Source organism: Lathyrus oleraceus, chromosome 7 (genome assembly GCF_024323335.1).
Source record: "Lathyrus oleraceus cultivar Zhongwan6 chromosome 7, CAAS_Psat_ZW6_1.0, whole genome shotgun sequence".
Classification (NCBI taxonomy): domain Eukaryota; kingdom Viridiplantae; phylum Streptophyta; class Magnoliopsida; order Fabales; family Fabaceae; genus Lathyrus; species Lathyrus oleraceus.
The window spans coordinates 423,626,799-423,652,361 of record NC_066585.1 but is presented as its reverse complement, the minus strand read 5'-3'; the positions used below and the strand labels follow the sequence as shown (position 1 = coordinate 423,652,361).

General features: G+C 35.1%; 1 protein-coding gene and 1 long non-coding RNA gene across 2 annotated transcripts; both read left to right on the top strand.

The window, feature by feature from the left end:
- The first annotated feature begins 13,235 nt into the window (after positions 1 to 13,235).
- LOC127107073 (uncharacterized) lies at positions 13,236 to 13,664 on the top strand. The gene is made up of 3 exons (XR_007795625.1): positions 13,236 to 13,390; positions 13,467 to 13,559; positions 13,643 to 13,664. It is a non-coding gene; the product is annotated as an uncharacterized LOC127107073 (long non-coding RNA).
- Positions 13,665 to 23,567: 9,903 nt separating this feature from the next.
- Positions 23,568 to 25,031, top strand: LOC127107072 (GDSL esterase/lipase At5g62930). The gene is made up of 6 exons (XM_051044347.1): positions 23,568 to 23,741; positions 23,826 to 23,903; positions 23,973 to 24,113; positions 24,257 to 24,333; positions 24,421 to 24,588; positions 24,672 to 25,031. Exons 1-6 carry the CDS (start codon positions 23,646 to 23,648, stop codon positions 24,850 to 24,852), a joined length of 741 nt encoding a protein of 246 aa, XP_050900304.1. The 5' UTR covers positions 23,568 to 23,645; the 3' UTR covers positions 24,853 to 25,031.
- The last annotated feature ends 532 nt before the right edge of the window (positions 25,032 to 25,563 follow it).

Below are 25,563 nucleotides of genomic sequence, written 5' to 3'. Positions count from 1 at the left end.
AAATGTGTTGAAAACCTTTAATTTGAAAAGTCAACTTTTGGTCAAACTTGAATTTAAATGAAACAAGTCAAAAAATGCCATTTTGATTGGCAAGGTTTTGGTGAATGAAATTTATATTTTTGGAAAGAGGAGGAAAAATGTGGTTTGTAGGAAAAAACCCCACCAAATTTGGCCTTATGGTTCATGAGATATGGCTCTTTGAAGTTCACAAATTTTTGAAATTGAATTGATCATATCTTGCCAACCATACATGGGATTTGAGAGTTCTTGGACTTTTTGAAAATGGGAGAACAAGATCTTCAACTTTCATGTTGGGCAAAAATTCATTTGGAGCTTGTATCATGATGCAAGTTTAAGATCAAGAAGTTTCCATTTTTGGCAGTTGAAATTACAGGTCCACTTTCTATTTCTGGAAATTTTCTGTTTGACTTGATTTTCTTCCATGATGAGGTTTGACATGATAGATGAGGCTTATACAAGCATGAATGAACTCCTTCAAATCAATTCTATCCATCAAATCACTGATTAAATCCACAGTTGACCAAGTTTGACTTTCTGTTGACTTTTCTAGGGTTTCGCATGATTGAACCACTTCTGATGAATTCCAAACCCTGATTCCTTGAGAACTTGACTTCAAATGATGTCCCAAGATGTATGAACTTTTGATTATTGATCATGGTGCCCAAATTCTGCAAGAATGGCCACCATCCATTGCTTTGACTGACTGTTGACTGATTTTGACCTAATTGCTGATGATTGCTTCAGCTGCAAGCAACAAGGTTAGACTGACAATATTTTTGTACTTTTTGGTTAATAAACATATGAAAGGCAAAGATATACAAATGCAAAGCATGCTTGGTGATCAAGAATCAAACTCACAAGGCAACCTACCCACTAGGAGGGGAGCTAGGGCATGCAGTGATCCTTGAGGCCATGATATGATATGATATGGGCCATGAGGGATCTTAGGGCCCAAAATTGGGGTCTTACAGTATTAACAAAAAAAAACTCAAATTTAAAATTTTAAAAATAATAAATAAAAACATAAGCACTTATCTTTCTACATCAGAGTGAATGACAAACCTGCCCTTGTATTTCCTAATTGTTTGTGGGGGTGCATTTATCAGAATGCATGTTCTCCTTCGCTCCTCATGAGCACTGGTATCTCAATGATCATGAGAACTGGTAAATCCATAAAAGATGTATATCCAAAAGGACTAATAAAAGTCGATTCATAGTAGGTGTATATCCAGGAGGACTAATAAAAGTCGATGCAGATATGAATGGGAATGAAGAAAAATCAGGAGTGGATAGTAATCCAGTGAAAGATCCAGATATGGGTGAAGTAGAATGCGTAGGTGGTGGAGTAGAATGGACATGCGGTGGAGTAGGCTGTATATGTGGACGAGGCACCTAACTCGAAAGTGGCATAGGAATAAACATAGATGAATCAAGAATCTCTTCTACAATGAATCTTGTGCAACAAGCCTTACCCTTACCCTTTTCCTCACTCCGGGGTGACATTTTCCCCCTAAAATATATCATAAAACATAAAAGTAAGAGCAAAATTAATTCAAGAAAATATTACATAATAATATTATTACATAATAGTATCATTACACAATTCATATTATTCAAATTATTCATCATCATACTTTTCATCATCTTCATCAGATTTGATATTATTTTCTTCAGGCTCTCCTGACTTTTCTTGCTCTTATTCCACATGATTTATTGACAACAAGATATTTGCGTCAACTTGTAATCTCCTTAATTCCAATTACCCCATTAACTAGTGAAATATCATTATCATGGTATGCAACATCATTTTCCATTACACTGTCAATTTCAATATAACCCATTTGGTTGAACTTGATTACAACGCATCATCCTCGTTTACTTCGTTGAATTGAAGGATAAGGTACATAATAAACTTTCCTAATATTATGTGTTATTATGAAAGGGTCATACTCTTTGTACTTTCTATCCATTTGAGCTAACAGTGTTATATTTTTTTATCTATTTTAGTTCCTATAGAAGATGGATCATATCAGTCACAATAAAACACAATATTCACTAAAAATCATTCACTTACTCATTATCTTATTGACAACTCATTCACTTACTCGTCACATCACTAAAAATCTAATGTAACACTCTTCCAAACACAATATTCCAAACCTTCTTTTATTTATTTAAGAAAAATGTATAACGTTTCATTTATAAATTCTTTTAATTATAACACTTCTAATTTCATATTCCATGATTCATCCTCTTCTATTCATTTAACTAAAAAAACATGTATACTCATTGATTTATTTATGTTACTTCTCCATTCCATATATAATGTTATATACTTATACAATTTATACATCCACACCATACATCAAAACTTAAACTACTAAACTTTTATTATATTTTCTATTGCGTACTCTAATTTTTTTTTAAAAATTAAATTAATTAATTTTCAAATAATTTGATAAATTCTATGAGAGTTGATTTAATTCTTATTAGAAGTAATTCATATTTATTAGTTGTACTATTTTCTTAGCCCCAAAGTTTGTTAGAGGGTATTTTAGTATTTTATCCTATTCTAGTAACCCTAGTTTTAGCTTATAAATAGGATGACAATCATTGTAACTTTTATCATGTTTTGTAGCCGTCATTCTCTTAATAGAATATTTCCATTCATCATTTATTCTACCTTTGCACCAACAATTGGTATCTAGAGCTCCGGTTCGGATTCATTGGGAAACACGGGAAACACGAGTGAACGTGAGGTCTTGTGTGTTTGATTTTGATTCTTAGATTCGTGTTGAATCTTGAACAAAATCTGATCAGAATTTTAATTCTGTGGGTTGGGAAACACTGTGTGAGAAATCTGAGTGTACTGTGCAAGGTAGAAAGATGAACGGAAACGGTAACATGAACACCAAACTTCCAGTATTTGACGGTAAAAATTGGAATCGTTGGATGATCCAAATACATGTACTGTTCGGTGCTCAAGATGTTCTAGATCTTGTCACTGATGGTTATGTTTCGGTAGCAGCAGATGCGACGGATGAACAGAAAAACGCGCAGAAGGAAGTAAGGAAGAAGGATCAGAAAGCATTGTTCTTCATTCATCAATGTGTTGATGTAAATGTGTTTGAGAAGATTGCAGATTCAACGACAGCAAAGGCTGCGTGGGACACATTGGTTAGATGTTATGGTGGTGACGCATCAGTGAAGAAGGTGAAGCTTCAGTCCTTGAGAAAGCAATATGAGAATCTCAACATGAAGAATAATGAGAAAGTTTCTGAATACATCTCCAGAGTGATTCTTATCACTAATGAGATGAAAGCGTGTGGAGAAACTCTTTCTGAAGAAACAATCATGGAGAAGGTATTGAGATCCCTTACCTCTCAATTTGATTACATTATGGTAGAAATAGAACATTCCAAAGATTTGAGCACCATGAGAATTGAAGAGCTGCAGAGCAGTCTAGAAGCGCAAGAGTTGCGTTTGACTGAGAGAACTTCTGAAAGGGAAGTAGAGCAGCAGGCTCTGAAAGCAACTTCTGATAGGAGATATCAGAAGCAGTCAGAAGCCAGGAGAAGATCTGATGGTGGTCAGAAGTCAGAAAGCTCAACCTCTGATGGACAAAAGAATGCTCAGAAGGGAAAAGAGAAGTATGACAAGAAGAAGATCCAATGTTACTCTTGTAAGAAGTTTGGTCACTTTGCTAGAGACTGTTGGTCAAACAAGGAGAGAAAATCAGAAGAAGCAAATATAGCCAGAAGTTCTGATGACGAATCTGTGCTATTGATGGCCTCTGAATCTGATGATATGGATCTGATAGACTGGTGGTATATGGACACTGGTTGTTCAAATCATCTTACTGGAAACAAGAAATGGCTGGTTGACTTTGACTCTGAAAAGAGGACAAAGATCAGATGTGCTGATGACAAATATCTTAATGCAGAAGGTATGGGAAATGTCAGAGTGATTCTGAACAATGGGAAAACAACATTGATTCAGAACGTGTGGTATGTACCTGGCATCATAAGCAATCTGATGAGTGTGGGACAATTAATTGAGAAAGGTTTTTCGGTTACCATGAAGGACAATCTTCTGAAGCTGTATGACTGCAATCAGAAGTTGATTATGGAGTCAGAACAGGGAAGGAATAGAACATTCAAGGTGAATGTCAGAACTGCAGACTCAGAATATCTTAGTGCAACAAGTGCTGAGAAGGAGAGTGAGTTGTGGCACAGAAGATTTGGTCATTTGAATTTCAGAAGCTTAAAACATCTGAATTCAAAGAAGTTGGTACATGGAATTCCTGCAATTAAGAAGCCTGAAAAGTCATGCAAAGTTTGCATGGAAGGAAAACAACCACGATTGCCATTTGCGTCAGAAACTGCTCCAAGAGCAAAACATGCCTTGGGAGTTGTACATTCTGATGTGTGTGGTCCATTTCCAGTAGCATCGATTGGAGGGAATAAATACTTTGTGTTATTTGTTGATGAATTCACAAGAATGACATGGGTATGCCTTATTAAGTTTAAACACGAGGTGTTTGATGAATTCAAGAAGTTCAGAATGAAGGCTGAGAATCAGAGTGGTCAGAAGTTGAAGATTCTTAGAACTGACGGTGGAGGTGAGTATAACTCCAAAGAGTTCCAGAAGTTCTGTGAGAAGAATGGAATTGAGCATGAGGTTACTGCTCCTTATACCCCTCAACACAATGGTCTTGCTGAAAGAAGAAACCGCACTTTGCTTGATATGGTGAGAAGCATGCTAAAGGAGAAGAAACTTCCTCAAAAGCTCTGGGGAGAAGTTGTTGCCACTGCAACGTATGTACTCAACCGATGTCCTACGAAGAAGTTGAAGGAAATAGTTCCAATACAAAAGTGGACTGAAGATAAGCAAAGTGTTAGTCATCTGAAGGTGTTTGGTTCTGTTTGCTATAAACATGTTCTAGAAGCCAGAAGACAGAAGCTGGATGATAGAAGCAAAGTGATGATTCTGATAGGGTACCACAGTACAGGTGCATACAAGCTCTATTGTCTAGAAACCAATAAAATTGAATTCAGCAGAGATGTGATTGTGAAGGAATCAGAAGTTTGGAATTGGGATAAGTCTCAATCTGATTCTGATGTTAGAACCTCTGAAGAAAGGTCAGAGTTAAGAATTTCTGAAGACGTTGATTCTGATTCTGATAGTGAGTCTGACTCTGGAGAAGACTCAGAAGATGAAGGTGACTCTGATGATCCAGACTCTGATGACCCAGACTCTGATGGTAATCCAGATTCTGGTGGCAATTCAGACTCTGGAAATATGCCAGACCCTGAAGATGGTCAAAGCTCTAGAGGAAGTCAACCATCTGAAGCTAGAAACTCTGAAGCTCGAGACTCTGAACAAGTTCAGAGACCACAAAGAATCAGAAACATCCCCAGAAGATATGCAGAATTTGACATGCTGCAAGACACTGAAGTAAACTCTGAAGGAGAAGTTATTCAATGTGCCATGTTAGTAGACTCTGAACCCATAAGTACAGAAGAGGCTCTTAAGCAGAAGCTCTGGCTGAAGGCCATGAAAGAAGAACTTGATGCTATAGAGAGAAACAAGACTTGGAAGCTGACAGAACTTCCAAAAGACAAGAAAGCCATCAGCGTCAGATGGGTTTTCAAGCAGAAGTTAAAGCCAGATGGTTCAATTGACAAACATAAAGCAAGGTTGGTAGCCAGAGGATTTCTACAGAAACCTGGGCTGGATTACTCTGAAGTGTTTGCACCTGTAGCAAGACATGAAACAATCAGAATGGTGATTGCAATAGCTGCTAACAGGAATTGGCTTCTGATGCATTTAGATGTAAAATTTGCATTTCTGAACGGTCCATTAGAAGAAGAAGTTTACGTGTCACAACCTCCTGGATTTGTGAAAAAGAATCAGGAAGGGATGGTGTACAGATTATACAAAGCTCTATATGGATTAAAACAAGCGCCCAGAGCTTGGAATCAGAAGATTGATTCATTTTTCAAGAAGCAAGGCTTTCAGAAATGTGAGATGGAGTACGGTGTCTATGTTCAGCATACTTCTGAAGGAAATATGACTCTGGTATGTTTATATGTTGATGATATACTGCTGACTGGAAGTTCTGAACAGGAGATAGCCAAGTTCAAGAAAGTTCTGATGAATGAATTCGAAATGACTGATCTAGGCAAAATGACATACGTTATAGGGATGGAGTTCAGATACTCTGAGAAAGGTATTATTTTGCATCAGCTCAAGTATGAATTAGAAATTCTGAAGAAATTTAATCTGAAGAATTGTAAGATTGCTGTCACACCTTCTGATACAAATCAGAAACTGGATTCTGACTCTGATGGAAAGGATGTGGACGCTACAACCTTCAAACAGTTGGTTGGTTCTCTGAGGTATTTGTGCAATATCAGACCTAATATTTGCTATTCAGTTGGGATGGTTAGTAGGTTCATGAGTAAACCTAAGTGGTCCCATTACCAAGCTGCTGTCAGGATTCTGAGGTATATCAAGGGAACTCTGAAGTATGGAGTATTATTTCCTTCTGGAAGAAAGGATGAGTCAGAACTTCTGAGTTATTCAGATTCTGATTGGTGTGGAGACAGAGTTAACAGAAGAAGTACGTCTGGGTACTTATTCAAATTTCTGGGAGGTCCCATTTCTTGGTGTTCCAAAAAGCAACCTGTTGTGGCGTTGTCAACTTGTGAAGCTGAATACATTTCAGGTGCTGTTACTGCATGCCAAGCTGTGTGGATTCTGAATCTATTGCAGGATCTGAAGATTAAAGTAAACAAACCTCTGAAGCTGATGATTGACAACAAGTCTGCAATCAATCTTGCCAGAAACCCAGTGTTGCATGGGAGAAGCAAGCACATTGAGACCAAGTATCATTTTCTGAGACATCAAGTTTAGAAGGGAGTGTTAGAAGTTATACACTGCAGCACTCAGAAACAGTTGGCAGATGTTCTGACGAAAGCTATCAAGACTGATCAATTTCTCAGATTAAGGGATGGAATTGGTGTTTCAAGTTTTGATGGAATATGAATTAAGGGATGGTATTAGAAGTAATTCATATTTATTAGTTGTACTATTTTCTTAGCCCCTAAGTTTGTTAGAGGGTATTTTAGTATTTTATCCTATTCTAGTAACCCTAGTTTTAGCTTATAAATAGGGTGACAATCATTGTAACTTTTATCATGTTTTGTAGCCGTCATTCTCTTAATAGAATATTTCCATTCATCATTTATTCTACCTTTGCACCAACAATTCTTACAAAAATTAAATTAATCAATTTTCAAATAATTCGATAAAAAAATATGAGAACTAATTTAATTTCTATAAAAATAAAAATAATTTTGTCTCTTAATAAAAATTATAACATTTTTATATAGATACAATTTATTTTATTTTTTATATTATATAATATTTTCTCCGTAATTTTTTTTTGCATAAAATAGTTTAAAAAAAAATCATTTGCATGTACATCCACACCATACATCGAAACTCAAACTATTAACTTTTTATTATGTTTTCTATTGCGCACTCTAATTTCTTTTAAAAAATTAAATTTATTTATTTTTAAATAATTTGATAAACACTATGAGAGTTGATTCAATTCTTACAAAAATTAAATTAATCAATTTTAAAAAATTCGATAAAAAAATATGAGAACTAATCTATATATCTATTATCTATTATATTATAATATATTAAATTGAGTTTCACACTATGTTATTAACAACTCATTCACTTACTCGCCATATTACTAAAAATTTGATGTGATACTCTTCTAAACACAATATTCCAAAACTTCTTTTATTTATTTAAGAAAAATGTGTAATATTTAATTTATAAATTTTTTAATTAAAACATTTTTAATTTCATATTCCATGACTTATCCCCTTCTATTACTCTAACTAAAAACTATGTATACTTATTGTTTTATTTATGTTGTTTCTCCTTTACATGTATAATGTTATATACTTATACAAATTGTACATCCACACCATACATAAACTTAAACTATTAAATTTGTATTATATTTTTTATTGCACACTCTAATTTCTATTAAAGAATTAAATTAATTAATTTTCAAATAATTTGGTAAACACTACACAATTGATTCAATTCTTACAAAAATTAAATTAAATAATTCGATAAAAAAATATAAGAACTAATTAATTTCCTATAAAAATTTAATAATTTTTTGTCTCTTAATAAAAATGATAACATTGTTGCTATTTAAGTCACTCATAAAAAAGAGATAATTGATTGTATAACAACAATTATAATGATACAATTTATTTTAAAAAGAGATAATTAATCATAATATTTTTTTCGTATCTACTGTTTTTGTCTCTACCAATATTTTTCAAAAAAATATTATATAATATTTTACTCCGTAAAACACTATACATAAAATAGTTTTAAAAAAAATCATTTGCATGTATCAGTTTTAAAACTATAATAACATCTGAAAAAATCACATTACAATGTTTAAAATAAAGTGGTGAAACAATATTTCTAAAGGCAAACAACTACTTCAATATTATTTTTAAAATATAATTCTTATTTATAAATGAGGTTATATGTTACAAAATCTAACTTCAAATATTAAATCTCATTACATTTCTAAAAAAATTAATAAATAATTCTTTCGAATTTAACTTATATTTTTTAATATCGTTATATATTACAAAATTTAACTTCAAATATTAGATCTCATTACAATGCTAAAAAAACTAATAAATAATTTTTTTAAATTTAACTTATAATTTCTAAATAGGCGAACAAATATTTTAAATTTGCTTCTAATATATTATTAATTATAATTACATATACATATTACAAATTAAATCATAAATTTTCAACAATAATTTACAATTCAATATATAACAATGTCCTATAATGTATTACTAAATCTAGTTATAATTAGTTTTTGGCATTAAGTTTCCCCTCAGTTCAAATTTTAATATTGGACCCCTCATAAATGTATGGTCCAATGCACTAATATTGGACCACTATTTCTGGCAATGCACTAAGGTTATTTTCGAGGTTATTTAAAAATATTTAAGACTACAATTTAGATTGTTTACATTGTCACCCGCGTACAAATGGTTCTAAAAATAATATTATTGTGTTGAATTAAAAATATATTATAAGATAATTATAAAATCCAAAATTCAAATATATGATATTATAAGATTTTTATAATATTTTTAATTTTACTTTTTAAATTTATTTGAATAATATATGTATTTATTCTATATATAAAAAAATATAGACCATGTATATGGTCTTCATATATATACCATATATATATTGTTATTCCAAAAATTTAAAACCGAATTTTTAATTTTAAAAGTGAAAAAAGAGATATTAATAAGTTTAATATATATATATATATATATATATATATATATATATATATATATATATATGGCTTTTTTACCGAGATAATCCACTTTTTCGAAAAAATTCCCAAAATACCCCACTTTTCAGCAAAATTTCCAAAATACCCCACTTTTAGGAGGAGGCGCCAATTGGATTGGCGATCCCTCTTAAAAATTGCAAGGAGGCGCCAATTGGATTGGCTAGGGCACCTGCCCTAGCCAATCCAATTGGCGCCTATGTGTAATTTTTAAGAGGGGGCGCCAATCCAATTGGCGCCTCCCTTAAAAAAGCCTCAAATGAAAAAACCTCCAACATGAAAGTTGTAGATATTTTCAAGACGATGAATTTGGATATAAATTTTGCATCATTTGGATTTTTTATGAGAAAGCTATGGGTAGTTGAAGTTGGACTTCTGAGTTTTTCAACTGTTATCTGACCTATAATGTTTTGTATTATTGCATGTGTTTCTTTTAGGAATATGAATTTTTGTCCAACATAACATTTGAAGTAGACATCTTAAATTTTCCAATTCACTTGGTCCCACTTCAAAATAATTAAAAATGAGTGAGTTAGGTCTTTGCGAAATTGACCCAAAATTAGGGTTTATGTCAAAACATGAGTATGTGAATTTTGCCAAAAGGGACCAACTTCAAGCCCTTCTGTTTGAATGATAAAAGCCTCAAATGAAAAAACCTTCAACATAAAAGTTGTATATATTTTCAAGATAATGAATTTGGACTAAATTTTTGCATCATTTGCAATTTTAATGAGAAAGGTATGGGCACCTGAACTTGGACTCTTTGACATTTTAACTGTTATCTGACCTATAATGTTTTGTATTATTGCATGTGTTTGTGTTAGAATTATGAATTTTTGTCCAACATAACAAGTGAAGTAGGCATCTTAAATTTTCCAATGCACTTGGTCCCACCTCAAAATAATTAAAAATGAGTGAGTTAGGTCCTTGCGAACTTGACCCAAAATTAGGGTTTCTGTCAAAACATGTGTATGTGAATTTTGCCAAAAGGGACCAAATTCAAGCCCTTCTGTTTGAATGATAAAAGCCTCAAATGACAAAACCTTCAACATAAAAGTTTTAGATCTTTTCAAGATAATGAATTTGGACAAAATTTTTGCATCATTTGCATTTTTTATGAGAAAGGTATGGGCACTTGAACTTGGACTCTTTGACATTTCAATTGTTATCTGACCTATAATGTTTTGTATTATCATGTGTTTATTTTAGAATTATGAAATTTTGTCCAACACAACAATTTAAGTAGACATCTCAATGGAGTTTCAGTCAAAACATGTGTATGTGAATTTTGCCAAAATGGAGTTTAGACAAAGAAACCTAATGTTTGGAGTTTACACAAAGATAAATTTGATATAATACGAATTGATATTAATAAAATTTGGATTTTACACAAAGAATCCTAATGGTGATGACCGGGATCACCTAACCGACTTCCGGTCCCACATCCCCTAGCTACCCTAACCCTTGGCCCTAACCCACGTTGACGATTCTGCACCGGTGTTTGTTCATCTGATGGTCCAGGAGCGTCATTACCTCCTACAGGAGAAGATCCGTTGAGGTATTCAGCCAACTCAGCATAGTCTTCAGTATTCAATGATGGTGTACCGGCGTAGCTGAGCTCATGACCCATGCCAGAGAAGTTGGGGTGTGGTTGACTCATGGATGGGCGACCGGGACGGTTGAAGGGAGACATGGGTGTGAATGATGGGTCTAGGAACGGTTGGAAAGGTTGTTGGGGTGTTTGGAAGAGATATGGTTGTGGGATGTTTTGGTATTGTGATGTTTGGGGTTCTTGGCTACGGTAGGAGGAGGGGCGGTTAGTGTTTTGGCTAAGGCGACTTTGGTAGGGTGATGGTGTGGGTGTGAAGCGATGTTCGGTCTGAGGTTGATGGTCCATTTGTTGGTGGTGGTATGGGGGATGTTCTTGGTATTGGGGTTGGGTGAATGGCATGTTTTGGTTGTATGTTTGTGTGTTTGTGGAACGGAAAGTTTGACGGATAGGTGGTTGTGAGTAACCGGGCTGAGAATGTTGTTGGGGGTTAGATGTTGATCCTTCTTGTGTGTAACTTGTCTGGCGTGGGTCGTAGAGGTACATATCATCGACGATGAATTGAAATCCAACTGATCTGTACCAAGCCATATAAGTACGACTTGGTTTTACCTCATTTGGCATGACTGCGTCAGTTAAGACATGGTCATGACGGTGCTTCCACTTGCGACACTCTGATCTTGCGAAGGTTCACTACGCCAAAAACTGGAATAGACAGCGCACCTTAGAGGGCGCTTTCTTAAAGAAGCGCACTCTAATGTGAAGAGAAAAAATAAGGAGCGAACAACTGAAATAGACAGCGCACTTTAGAGGGCACTTTTGTAACAAAGCGCCCTCTAAAGTGAAGCGAAAAAATAATGAGGAAATGGAGGGACACCAATAGAGGGCGCGTTAATGAAAGCGCCCTCTAAGGGTACCCTTAGAGGGCGCTTTTAAAAAAGCGCTCTCTAAGTCCATGTACATTTCCAGTTTATAAGGCGCTTTTGGAAAGCCTTAGAGAGCGCTTTTAGAAGCGCCCTCTTAGGCCCCCTTTAGAGGGCGCTTTTTTTACACAAGCGCCCTCTAAGGTCCCCTTTAGTAAACATTAAAATTATAACATATACTGCATGTCTCTTTATTTTCCCTCTCTATATGCTATTTCGTTTACGTAACTGGGTTTTCTCTCTACTGCGATTACTCTCTACTGCGATTACTCTCGTCCTCCGTTCGTTCTCCCTCCCTCACCGTCGTCGTCGCCGTCGCCTTATTCTGCTGCTGCGTTCACGTTCACTGAGTTATCTGCGTCCACCGCGGCTGTTCACTTTCTTCTCCATCGTTACCGTCACCTTGAAGGTATTTCTCTTCTCCATCGTTACCGTTCACTTTCTTCAGGTGTTTGATTAGGGCATTTTCTAAACTGAGTTTTACATTTTGTGCATTATGTTGATTAATGTTGTTTAGGGCAAACGAGCACTATATGGTGTTCATGAGCACCTTGTTGTAAGGTTTTTTATTTCTGATTGAAAACTGATGTCATTTGGAGTGTGTTTGAGCTTGTGCTTGGAAGTTTGATGATTATGGATGCAAGTTTGTTCATGTTCCAAACACCATAAGTTTGCATTGGTCTTTTGTATGCAGTAGGTGTGTGTGAGTTTGTATTCAATAATGATAAAAAAAAAAGAGTTTAGATTGTTGTAACATGAGAGAAATGGAAGGTATATGAATGTGTTTTTTGTGTAGCTTCACGAATATGGTCATTGTCTTACTTGGGTCTTATTGAATCATTTCTATATTACAGATAAAATGGCTAACCAAGACGATACCCATGACGCGAGTGGATCACGTAACAATGTTGAAAAAGAAATCAAACGAGGATTGACTGTTATGAAGTCAATCATTCGTGCAAGAGACAAGGGTGAAAAATTCGAAGTACATTGGAGTGCTGAAGACCAACTAATTGAGCCTAACGGTTCAATGTTGGCAAGTTACATTAGTTTCCTTGTTCGACAACATATTCCGATTACATGTGATAATTGGAGAAGTCCGGAATTGAAGGTTGGCAAAGAAAAAATATGGTCTGAGATACAGGTACTTACCATATATTGTTATATGTTTTTTTTGTTGACTATTTGTTGACCATATATTGTTATAATATTACTTATAATAACACACTCCATGTGTATGTTTTTTAGAGATCCTTTCACATCGATGAAAGCCGACAAAAATATTGTATTCAATTGGCCGGAAAAAGACTCCGAGGATTTAGATCCTTTTTGTCCAAAAAATTTCTCAAGGATGAGGAAGGAAAATTTGTTGAAGCAGAACGGCCAATGAAGTATGCGGAGATTATTTCAGCCGAAGAATGGGATAACTTTGTCGCCAAACGAAGAAACGAAAAATTCCATGTAATGTCTATTAATTATGGTATTATACAATTGTTAAGTTACTTGGTTCTAATATGCCTTAAACTTTTTTATCCAGGAAGTAAGCGACAAAAATCGGAAAAGGGCATCAAAACCCGCGTATCCGTACAAAAAAGGGCGTACGGGATATGCACGGTTACAACAAAGAATTGTGAGTATATTCAAATGCTATGAGCTTATACATTGTCACAATATGTTATAATTGATGATCTTATAATCTGATTCAATGTGTAGCTAGCCGAGGAGAAAAGTGACACAACATCTCTTCCGGAGCACGTATTGTGGAAGGCTGCTCGGGGTGGGAAGGATGGGGCTGTCGTTGAAGCGGTTCAAAATGTTTATGACGAATGTGTAAGTATATGTAACATTATTTATTTAATTATATCGAAAATTTTATTAGACATATAATTCATTTTTAATCTCCTCTAATAATATTTCAGGAGACTTTATCCCAAACCTTACCTTCAACCGAGATCCAGGATTGCAGGAGCGTACTTAGTCGAGTACTAAATGTTCCTGAGTATTCCGGTCGTGTGAGGGGTAAGGGTTTTGGTGTGACTCCGTCGTCATTTTATAAAAAACCAAAAACAAAAAATCCTACCAACAAAGAGGTGATGGAGACCTTGGCGGAGTTAAGGGCACAAGTACTCGAACTGTAAAAGGAGAATGCAAGGTATAGAGAGGAAAGGTGCGGTTCCGAGGCAAAAGATACTAGTGACCGAGCTAGTATCAATTGTCAACCGAAATTTCCCGAGGTAATTATATATGTTATTATGAAATTAAAATAGCACTTTTTTACTTGACACATATACACGTTAACAATAACATTTATTATTGGTTTAGGGCATTACACCTTGTCAGCTGTATCTATCGTCACCAACTTATCGCATAGTTGGCAAGGGAAAAGTGCACAACACTTCGGGTGAATTACTTCACCATAATCCCCTCCCGGTGGGATATATGAAAGTTTCGGTTGACCTTGTATTAGATACGGACACGCTTCTACCATTACTTGACGTTGTTTCAGAGACAACGTTGATGCGAGATGCAGTCGGGTCCTTTGTTGGATGGCCGTCAGATCTAACTTTCCCAGATGCCGAGGTATATATGTTCTAAATGATTATGAATATTTAGTATTCACATTTCAATTCAGCTACAATTATGATATTTAATCAATCCTTATTACATGGTAATGTTAGACTCCTACAAGACCCACACATAAAGCTGGTAAAGGGATTTCAAGACGCATCGAGTCGGTTGCATCTCAAAAAGAGGTACAAATATATATACCCATTGAATTATATACACAACGATTCTATTGCATCAAAAAAAAGTCATGATTTAATTTATATGAATTTTTAGGTTCCCCGTCGAATGTTGAAAAAAGCTGGTAAGGATATTCCAACGACATCCGGGACAAAATCTCAAATTATGATGCGTCTTGAGAAAATGGTGGAAGAGTCCGATATTATGCACGGCGCCATCCGTAGTGTAGATTTTGATGAAGGTGTTTTCGGAATTGCTCATTCCGAAATAATTGCAAAGGAGGACATGCAACAACTTTTTGAACACGAAGAATTGGGCATCGCTGTCATTCATACATACATATGGTACTCCGATCAATCTATTATTTACTTAGTTGAACAATTTATTTACACATTTCAATGAGTAGTCTAATGTTTATTATGTTTCTATTTAAGGTATATGTATGACACATTGATGCGGGGAACTGAATTGTGTAACCGATTCAATTTTATTGCCGCTTCCCGTATCAACACAACGTTTATAACGAAAAATCCAACATCCGTAAAGAATGAACTAGTCGATAGATTCATGGCGGTCGGCGATAATACTACACCCAGTTTGTATTTTTTACCGTTTAATTCTGGCAACGGGTTAGATTTTCTTTCTAATAATTTCATTCTAATCTATGTATATCTTTTACGTAGAAAATTTTCATGCATCTAAATTTTTGTTTTATTTTACAGTGGTCACTGGGTGTTGGTTGCTATGGATCTTTCGAGACTAATGGTGTATTATCTCGATTCGTTATCGGGTGATTGGAGTAAATATCCGAGTATGAAGAAGACGGTTGACGCGTAAGTGAAATTCCCCTAAATATTCGTGTGTATTTGTATATTTAATTATGTCTGTCAGATTGATCTCAATATACGTTTTTATTTTGTTAGGGCAATACTAAAATTTAGATCGAAAAAGAATTATCGTAATAGGAAGGACATTACCTGGGTCAGAGTTCAGGTATATATTAAGTATCTTATTTTTGCTTATAATAGTGTTTGTTTTTTGCTTATAATAGTGTTTGTAAGAAATTAACTATATATATATTGTTTGTTTTTCTGTGTAGTGTCCTCAGCAAAACAATTCGGTCGATTGCGGATTTTTTGTATTGAGATTTATGAGAGATATCATTGCGTTGAATCGTATAGACATCCCAAAAATGGTATGGAATAATAACTTAGGGTTTATTTTAATATTATCAGATATTTCATCTAATTTGTTACTAAATCATGAATATGTTTTATTCTCTTAATTGTAGTACTTTGACGAATACAAATCTTACTCAAGAGCTCATTTGGATGAAATGAAGGATGAATTGTGTCAATTCATTATTGATCAAAGGATTAATGGTGTATAACATTGGATTAAAGGATGAAATCAATATGAACGATTGTATATTAATGTTGTATATATGGAGGATTAATGTTGTATATAAATGGATTCATGTTGTATATATCAATGGATTAATGGTGTATAACATTGGATTAAAGGATGAAATCAATATGAATTTTACACTTTTGCAGCATGCGAACAGGTTCCCAATTAAATACCCACTGTTTTTCAAACAAATTTTTTTAAAATAACTAACACTTTAGAGGGCGCTTTCTGTAGGAAGCGCCCTCTAAACACTTTACATTGACAACTTTAGAGGGCGCTTTATCCAGAAAGCGCCCTCTAAGGTGGCCCTTTATGGACCACTCCAGAGGGCGCTTTTTTCTGAAAGCGCACTATAATGTGGCCCTTAAAGGGCCACTTTAGACATCGCTTTCTCCAGGAAACCAAACCGCTGTCTTTACCTATGCCAGCGCCACTTTAGAGGGCGCTTAAAAGCGTTGTTATAGGCCAAAATAAGCGCCCTCTTTTCCCTTATTTGGCATAGTGGTTTGCCAAGGGTTGTAGTTCCATTGGTCGTTCACTTTACGCATATGCCATTCTTCTAGGCTAGCTAGGGGGTCTGGGATATTCTGGACCATACCGAACTGCAGCTTCACACGATCGGTGTTGTGCATCTCCACTGTTGTGAACCGTATTATCGGTGTGCATGTTGTCCATACGGCTGCGTCTTCAGGGTTGACCTGATGCTCATGATCCATATTAAGGTATGGACGCCAAATGAACTGAAATGTTAAAGACGATAGGATTTAAATGAATGTAGAAAAAGTCAACATAATATGACGAATTAATGAAGTTATTTTGCTTACGTCTGTCGGTCGAAGGTGATCCAACAGGTTGCGATACTGAGTAATACAGTGTCTCGGACATCTGCTGTAATTCATACCACGTGCCGACCATCTACACCAAAAAGTTAAAATAAATTAGTTATGGGTACTAAACTGTAAAGAAGTAAGTAAAGATATAGAAATTTAAACAACTTACTTTTTTGCATATGGAAAAGTGAAAGGGTTGTTATTGACCGGTGCTAGAGACGGTAGTCTTGACCATCCTCATGCTTGTAGCAAAACAACACATCCAGAAAATGTAGATGTGTCTTTGTGGGAGTTTTTGAACAACGAACTATAGAGATAGGCTAGACATGCGGATCCCCAACTGTAACTACCTATTCTATCTATATGTCTAAGTAAAGGTAAGTACATAATATGCATGCTAGAACCACTACCTTCGGGAAATAAAAAGGATCCTAGTAATAACATAATGTAACATCTAGTTTTGATTATTCGAGCATCTTCGGTAGAATGCTCATCTAAATATAAACTATTATAATATGACTTTAGGCGTGAGAGTAGTATACCTTGACCTCTAGCATTATCATCTAACAAATCAGTGTCTAAAAGCTCCATGCAAATTGAATTTGCATAGTTGGTCTTACCATTAACAACTTTGCCTTCAATTCGTAGTCCTAAAAGCATGTAGACGTCTTCTAACGTCACTGTACACTCACCGGTTGGAAACCAAAATGTGTGTGTCTCTGGCCTCCATCTTTCGCATAAGGCTAGAATGAACTTGTTATCTATAGACCAAGACATAATCTTGCTAATGTGACCAAAACCGGCGAGTTCAACATAAGGTTGAATCATCGGGTCCATTGGGACAAATTCGTGGACTCGAGTTCGAAACCTTGATACATCCTATAATAGAAATAATATAACACTTGACTAAGTTGGTATTTCAAAATAAAATGGGGTTGGTGGAGATGAAACATAAAAAATTAGTATAAGAAAAAACTTACGTATGTTGCGATGTTTGCAACTGTTCCTCTGTGTGCTTCGTCCATTGTGAGTAAAGACATATTTTTGGGGAGTTGGTGTAGATGAAATTGGAAGATTTTGTTGAAGATGAAATTGTAAAAGAAGTAATGTAGATGAAGTAGTGAGAATGTTGGTGTGGAAGAATTGTTGAAGGAGTGGATGAATTTATAGGCAAATGGAGGAGAGCATAAAAAATTGTGTTTGCATGGTGTCTCCACCTCATTTGGCGACCATGTACAATCATAAAGAGGGGGCGCCATTCAAATTGGCGACACCATAGGGTACATGCATGCAAGGCTAGTTCTGAATGCTTGGTTTCGAGGACTGACTCCATGGGGGCGCCATTCAAATTGGCGACCATGTACAAGCCTTAAGTGTAGGTGCCAAACCAATTGGCGCCACCATCTGCATGTCTGACACGTGGCATTGTTGTCTCCTGCATGCTGAACAACTCACTTATGGATGGCTTGCATGATTGACACATCATCTCTGACCATCTTAGGTGTCCGACACGTGTCTGTCTTGTCTCCTGCATGCTGATGACTAGCTTCTTGATAGCTTGCATGGTTGACACATCATGTCTGACCATCTTAGGTGTCCGACACGTGGTTGTCTTGTCTCCTGCATGCTGATGACTAACTTCTTGATAGCTTTCCTGGTTGACACATCAACTCACACTGTCTTGCAGGATTGACACATCATCTCAGCCACGTGGCTCTCTAGTATCCTGCATGCTGAAGACTCACTTCTGTCTTGACTAGCTAGCATGCTTGACACATCAACTCACACTGTCTTGCATGACAGACACATCAACTCATGACTAGCTAGCATGCTTGACACATCAACTCACACTGTATTGCATGACAGACACCTCATCTCAGAATTGACTTGCATGCTTGACACATTATCTCAGAGTAACTTCAATGTCCGACACATCATCTCAGAACTAGCTAGCATGTGAGACACTGATACCATCTATTTAAGTGTCTTACTATTAACATCCAAGACACTTCACTCACATTCATCTGCACTTGCAAAATAGTTTTCATCTCCAAAATGTCATCTTCATCATTATACAGTGTCAACGTTCACTGCAACGGTGAAACTTTTGAGTCTGACCTTCATGGTTTTTGTTTTAGAAACACTGATACCATTAGAGTCACGATGAAGAGAAATGCAACCTTTTTGCATTTGAAAAAAAGAATACAATCCTTTATAGGATCAGGTATTGTGTCAAAGATGACATATCAAAATCCTATATTTTTTTAGAATGGTCAATGCAAGTTTTTCCCCCTTAAGATACGAGACGATGAAGATGTTGAAAACATGTTTCTTAGTCATGAACATTCAGGCATGGATTGTATCGAGTTGTACATTACTCTACAACCATGTATACCGTCTCAACAGTCTCAACTAACCGATCAGGATGCAGCTGGTGAAGATGCTACAGATGATGCACAATGGTCAGATGAACTCAACCCAGAAGCAGAAGTAGAAGTCGACGTTGTTGATGAAGAAGAAGAGGAGACTGAGATACAGGTTGATCACATCCTGAACAACGACGATGAAGATGAGGCTCAACCACCACCAATACCTCCTAGTCATGCCTACAATCCTCCTCAACATATGACAAATATGGATCTTCACGATGATGAAACGTCCGACAGTGTCTTCTATAATCCGTATCCGAGACCAGTAGGCGAATTAAAGGTGGGAGACATGTTTCGTACCAAAGAAGAATGTGTCTTGGCAATCAAAAAATTCCACATGAACAACTTTGCTGACTTTACAGTGAAACGCACTGATTCTAGAAGGTATGTCATCGAATGTCGTAACATGCTTTGTAAGTTTCGTTTGGCTGCATCTTACAAGAAGAAAAATGACTCTTGGGAGATCGCTTCAATAGACCCACCACACAGTTGCGTTGCAACTAACGTTGAACAAGATCACCATAAATTGAGCACAGCTTTGATATGTCAAGACATTCTGCCATTGGTAAATAAAGACCCATCAGTGAAGGTGAGTATAATTATATCCCATATCCGAACAACATATAATTATACTCCATCTTACAAGAAAGCATGGATTGCGAGGACAAAGGTTGTTGAACAGGTTTTCGGCAACTGGAAGGATTCATTCAAGGAATTACCACGGTTTTTATGGGCACTAAAAACTTATGTCCCAGGAACTGTGGCAATTCTGGAGACAGTGCCAGCAATGATGCCAGACGGAACCTGTGCTACAGGTAATAGAATATTTCACCATCTCTTTTGGGCATTTGACCCGTGCATCAAAGGTTTCGCTTTCTGCAAACCTCTCCTGCAAATTGATGGCACCTGGTTATACGGAAAATACAAGGGTACTTTGCTCATGGCAGTTGCACAAGACGGTAACAACAATGTATTTCCCATTGCCTTTGCTCTTGTTGAAGGTGAAACGGCTGGTGGATGGGGTTTCTTTCTTCGACATCTCAGAACGCATGTCGCTCCACAAGCCAATCTATGTTTGATTTCAGATAGACATGTTGCCATTGAAAGTTCCTACAACAACCATGACAACGGATAGCATGATCCTCCTTCTACACATGTCTACTGTATCAGACACATTGCACAAAACTTCATGCGTGCTATAAAAGATAAGAATATTCGCAAGAAGGTGGTGAATGCTGGGTATGCTTTAACTCAACCGTCATTTCAATATTATCGTGATGAGATTCGACTGTCTAATGAAGACGCGGGGAGATGGATAAATAACATCCCAGTAGAGCAGTGGACAAGAGCATTTGACGGTGGTTGTCGATGGGGCTACATGACAACAAACATTGTGGAATGCATGAACGGGGTTTTCAAAGGGATTCGAAATCTGCCGATAACCGCCTTGGTAAGATCAACCTATTATAGGTTGGCTTCTATGTTCGCAAGCAGAGGTGAAAGATGGAGTGCAGTGTTAATGTCCGGACAAGTATTCAGTGAGTGTTGCATGAAGGTCATGAAAGAGGAGAGCATCAAAGCTACGACACACGCTGTAACAGTGTTTGACCGTCATAGACAAAATTTCAGCGTCCAGGAAACAATGGGCAACAACGAGGGGAGACCAAATTTAGCCTACGCTGTTAGACTACACAGAAGTTGGTGCGATTGTGGAAAATTTCAGGCCTTCCGCATACCTTGCTCCCATGTCATTGCAGCATGCGCTTATACTCGTCAAGACGCTTACACCCATTTATCTGATGTGTACAAGGCCAGCACCATCATGAATGTATATAGTCAAAGCTTTTCAGTACTACCAATGGAGGATTACTGGCCTCCATATGAAGGAGATATTGTTTGACACAATGAAGAGATGCGTAGAAAGAAGAAAGGAAGGCCAAACAGCACACGTATCAGAACAGAGATGGATTCCACAGATAAGATGATAAGATTATGTAGTATCTGTCGTCAACCAGGACACAACAAAAAGAACTGTCCCAATCAAGGAGCATCATCTAGATCTTAAGATTTTTGTAACATTTTATCTAGATCTTAAGCTTTTTGTAACATTTTATCTAGATCTTAAGCTTTTTGTAACATTGTATTTCTGTAACAATCAATCATTATATATCATTAAGTTCTTGTTACAACGAGTTTCATAACCAACATCAGTACAAAACATCTGAAAACATAAATAATTCTAACTGATTACAACAATCAAATTAATGTCGTCTCGACCGAACATCATTTCCCTAACATCCTTATCAGTCTTCATTCGCACCCAACCAAAGATACTGTCAAGTCTCTCAATACTTCTGATTTTTTCCCCTTCTGGTATTTTCCCGTCTAACCATCGAACCAGCTCCCTCTTCAGTTGATCTAACGTGGTGATGTTCCAAAACAACATCAGCAATTGAGGTTTGTCTCTCGCATAAATCACCTTACCGTATCGGCGACGAACACCAAACATGATAGCCAAATGATTATATGAGTTGTGGAACAATAGGTCACACAACGCATATATTTATAAGACAAAAAAGGCATTTTATGAGGGACTCGCCAATTGAGTTGGCGCCTCCTTTTAAAACCTACACATAGGCGCCAATTGGCGCCTCCATTCAAGTTTTAACAACAGTCGTCATATGAACAACTTTCATGTTCATCAAAAATCCATTTGAAACTTGGAAGCTCATCATTCATTTTAAAACATTATAGGTCATTTTGACAGAAACCCTAATTTTGGATCAACTTCGCAGGGACCTAACTCACTCATTTTTAATTATTTTGAGGTGGGACCAAGTGCATTGGAAAATTTAAGATGTCTACTTCAGTTTTTATGTTGGAAAAAATTTCATAACTCTAAAAGAAACACATGAAATAATGCAAGACATTATAGGTCAGGTTATAGTTGAAAAACTCAGAAGTCCAACTTCAACTGTCCATAACTTTCTCATAAAAAATCCAAATGATGCAAAATTTATATCCAAATTCATTGTCTTGAAAAGATCTACAACTTTAATGTTGGAGGTGTTTTCATTTGAGGCTTTTTTAAGGGAGTCGCCAATTGGATTGGCGCCTCCTCTTAAAAATTACACATAGGCGCCAATTGGATTGGCTATGGCAGGTGCCCTAGCCAATCCAATCGGCGCCTCCTTGCAATTTTTAAGAGGGGTCGCCAATCCAATTGGCGCCTCCTCCTAAAAGTGGGGTAGATTGGGAATTTTGCAGAAAAGTGGGGTATTTTGGGAATTTTTTCGAAAAAGTAGGTTATCTCGGTAAAAAAACCTATATATATATATATATGTATATATATATATATATATATATATATATATATATATATATAATATATATATATATATATATATATATATATATATATATATATATATATATATATATATATATATATATATATATATATATATATATATATATATATATATATATATATATATATATATATATATATATATATATATATATATATATATATATATATCTATATAATATTATTTTATTGTGTTCTTAATTATAATATTAATATTAATAACAAAATTACAATTTATTTAATATACAAAAATTTATTTAAATTTAATTATATTATATTAGATTGAGTTAGTAATTTAAAACCAAAAATAATATTTATTTTTCTCAAATATAGGCGGAACTATTTTTAGATATAATAAATAATTGTTTAAATGTGAGGTTAAATACATTTGTTATTAAATCAAAAGAATTTTTTTTTGTTTATATTTTATTTCACAATAAAAAATTAAGCATTGTCTTTTCTTTAATTGTATTAATAATAGATGATATAAAGGTTTAGATACATTTTTAACAAAGATAAAATAAAATATGATTTTCAACTAATCACGGACGTATATTCCGTCAAATTACACGTTTAATTTTAAAATATTGATACGAAATAGCAAAATATTATAATTTTATTGGATGATAATGTAAAACTAGTTTATATTGCACTAACTTTAATTTCTTTAATATCTTTAACTAATAATAAGTTATTAAAAAATTGAATCTAAAAAATTTATTGTTTTAAAAAAACAAAATTATTGGCCGAGAGTAACAATGATGATAAAGATGTTAATACTTTTAACAAAATAACAAATTTGAAAAAAAACTATAGACGTTTCCTCAAAATAGGAAATATTGTAAAAAAAATGATATGGTAAGTATGTTAACAATAATATAAGTTTGAAGGACGTTTTGGAGCGATGTATTTTACTCGGTTATTATTGAAGAATGAGAGAAAACATAGTGTTGTTTGGAGATTCAATAACGGAGCAATCGTTCGAAAATGGTTGGGGTTCTTCACTCGCCAATCACTTTTCTCGCAAGTTAAGTTTTCTTTCTCATCAAACTCTCTCAGATCAGATTCATTTTATGTAACTAACAAAATCACAAAATCAATTTAATCTTCAGGCTGATGTAATTGTTCGTGGCTATTGCGGTTACAACACTAGATGGGCTTTGTTCTTACTCAATCATATCTTCCCACTCGTATGTTACGTAAATCAAATTCCGTTTTCTATTCTTTTGCGCGGTTATTGATATCTGCTTCATATTTAGGAGTCACGTAAACCACCGGTTGCTACAACAATTTTCTTCGGTGCTAATGACGCGGCTTTAATCGGAAGAACCAATGAAAGACAACATATACCTATTCCAGAATACAAACAAAACCTCCAAAAAATTGTCAATCACTTGAAGGTTCAACTTTCTAGATTATCTCTTACATTTAATCTTGATCAGTTTCTCTTAATTACTTGTTCAACTTTTTATTCACAATTTTTGGTAAATACATCATGTACCTATATCAGTTATTGAGTGGAAAAATAAAAATGTGATTTCAGTCAAGGTCATCAACTATGCTTATTGTGCTTATTACTCCACCTCCTGTTTGTGAGGAAGGGCGTCGAGCATTGGCCATGTAAGATTAATTCCTCCTCTCTCTCGTTAAAGAATTCACCATTTTATATTAGTTTCATGTTTGAGTAGATTTGGTTGCGTCTTGCAGATCCTTATATGGTGATAATGCTAGTAATAAATTGTCCGAAAGAACAAATGAAGCTACTGGTGAATACGCAAAAGCATGTATTGAGACAGCTAAGGAAATGGGTGTGCCTTATATCGATTTATGGTCCAAAATGCAAGAAACCGATGGCTGGAAAAAGAAATTCTTATGGTTTGTTGCAATCTGAACTTAAAATACATGCCTGACATACATAAGTTTAGCCATTTATATACATTGTTGTTTTGGTGTTACAGGGATGGGTTGCACCTGACAGTAGATGGAAATGCAGTAGTGTATCAAGAAGTGATCAAGGTGTTCAATGAGGCAGGACTTTCTGCTGATAATATGCCATTTGATTTTCCTGACTACACTGAAATTGATCACAAAAATCCTGAGACTTCTTTTCAGCAGAATGTTTGTGATGCCTCATTATAGAAAGATTCTGGTTTAGTCTTTCAATTTTATAGTATTTTTACTGAATTTTTTAGTTGCCAAGTTTTAATACTGTTTGTTAATAAAAGCATGTTGCTTACTGCGTTTAATAATGTATCGGGTGTATCTTTGTATGGCTTCAAATCATTCTTATATGATAAAAATAATTTATGTTATCTTTATAATATGCAATATCAGTGATTGATAACTAATTTTAAATATTTTATTATTGATTTTAAGACTTCAGAAATTAAAATGAACTTTGAAACATGCAATTTTGCCAATTTTGTATCTGTAGTTGTTGCCCTCTCCATCTTTCCAATTATTCTAGCTCCTCCATTAAGTAATTAGTCATTGACTTCAAATTAGGGGTGAATAAGAGAGAGGTGTTTTAATAATCTTAGTTCCTTACTAAATTTTAAATTGTTTTAAGACTTGAAAAAATATATGATTTTGTGCACTTAAAATTAAACTTCTACACTAAAGATAAAAAGGAAAAACAAAGTAACTTCATTTGTTTTGATTGCTTTTCAAATCTCTAACTTAAACATTTAAATTGTCTAAAATTAACTTTATGGTCCTATCATTACTTACCCCTTCAAAATCTACTTGTTTTTAAGGTTGTAAAACTTTATTGTTGCAATAACTTTCCTAGATCCCATTACTTGGACCAAAAAGACTTTGAAATTTGTGCAAATTTCCAGCCATCATCTT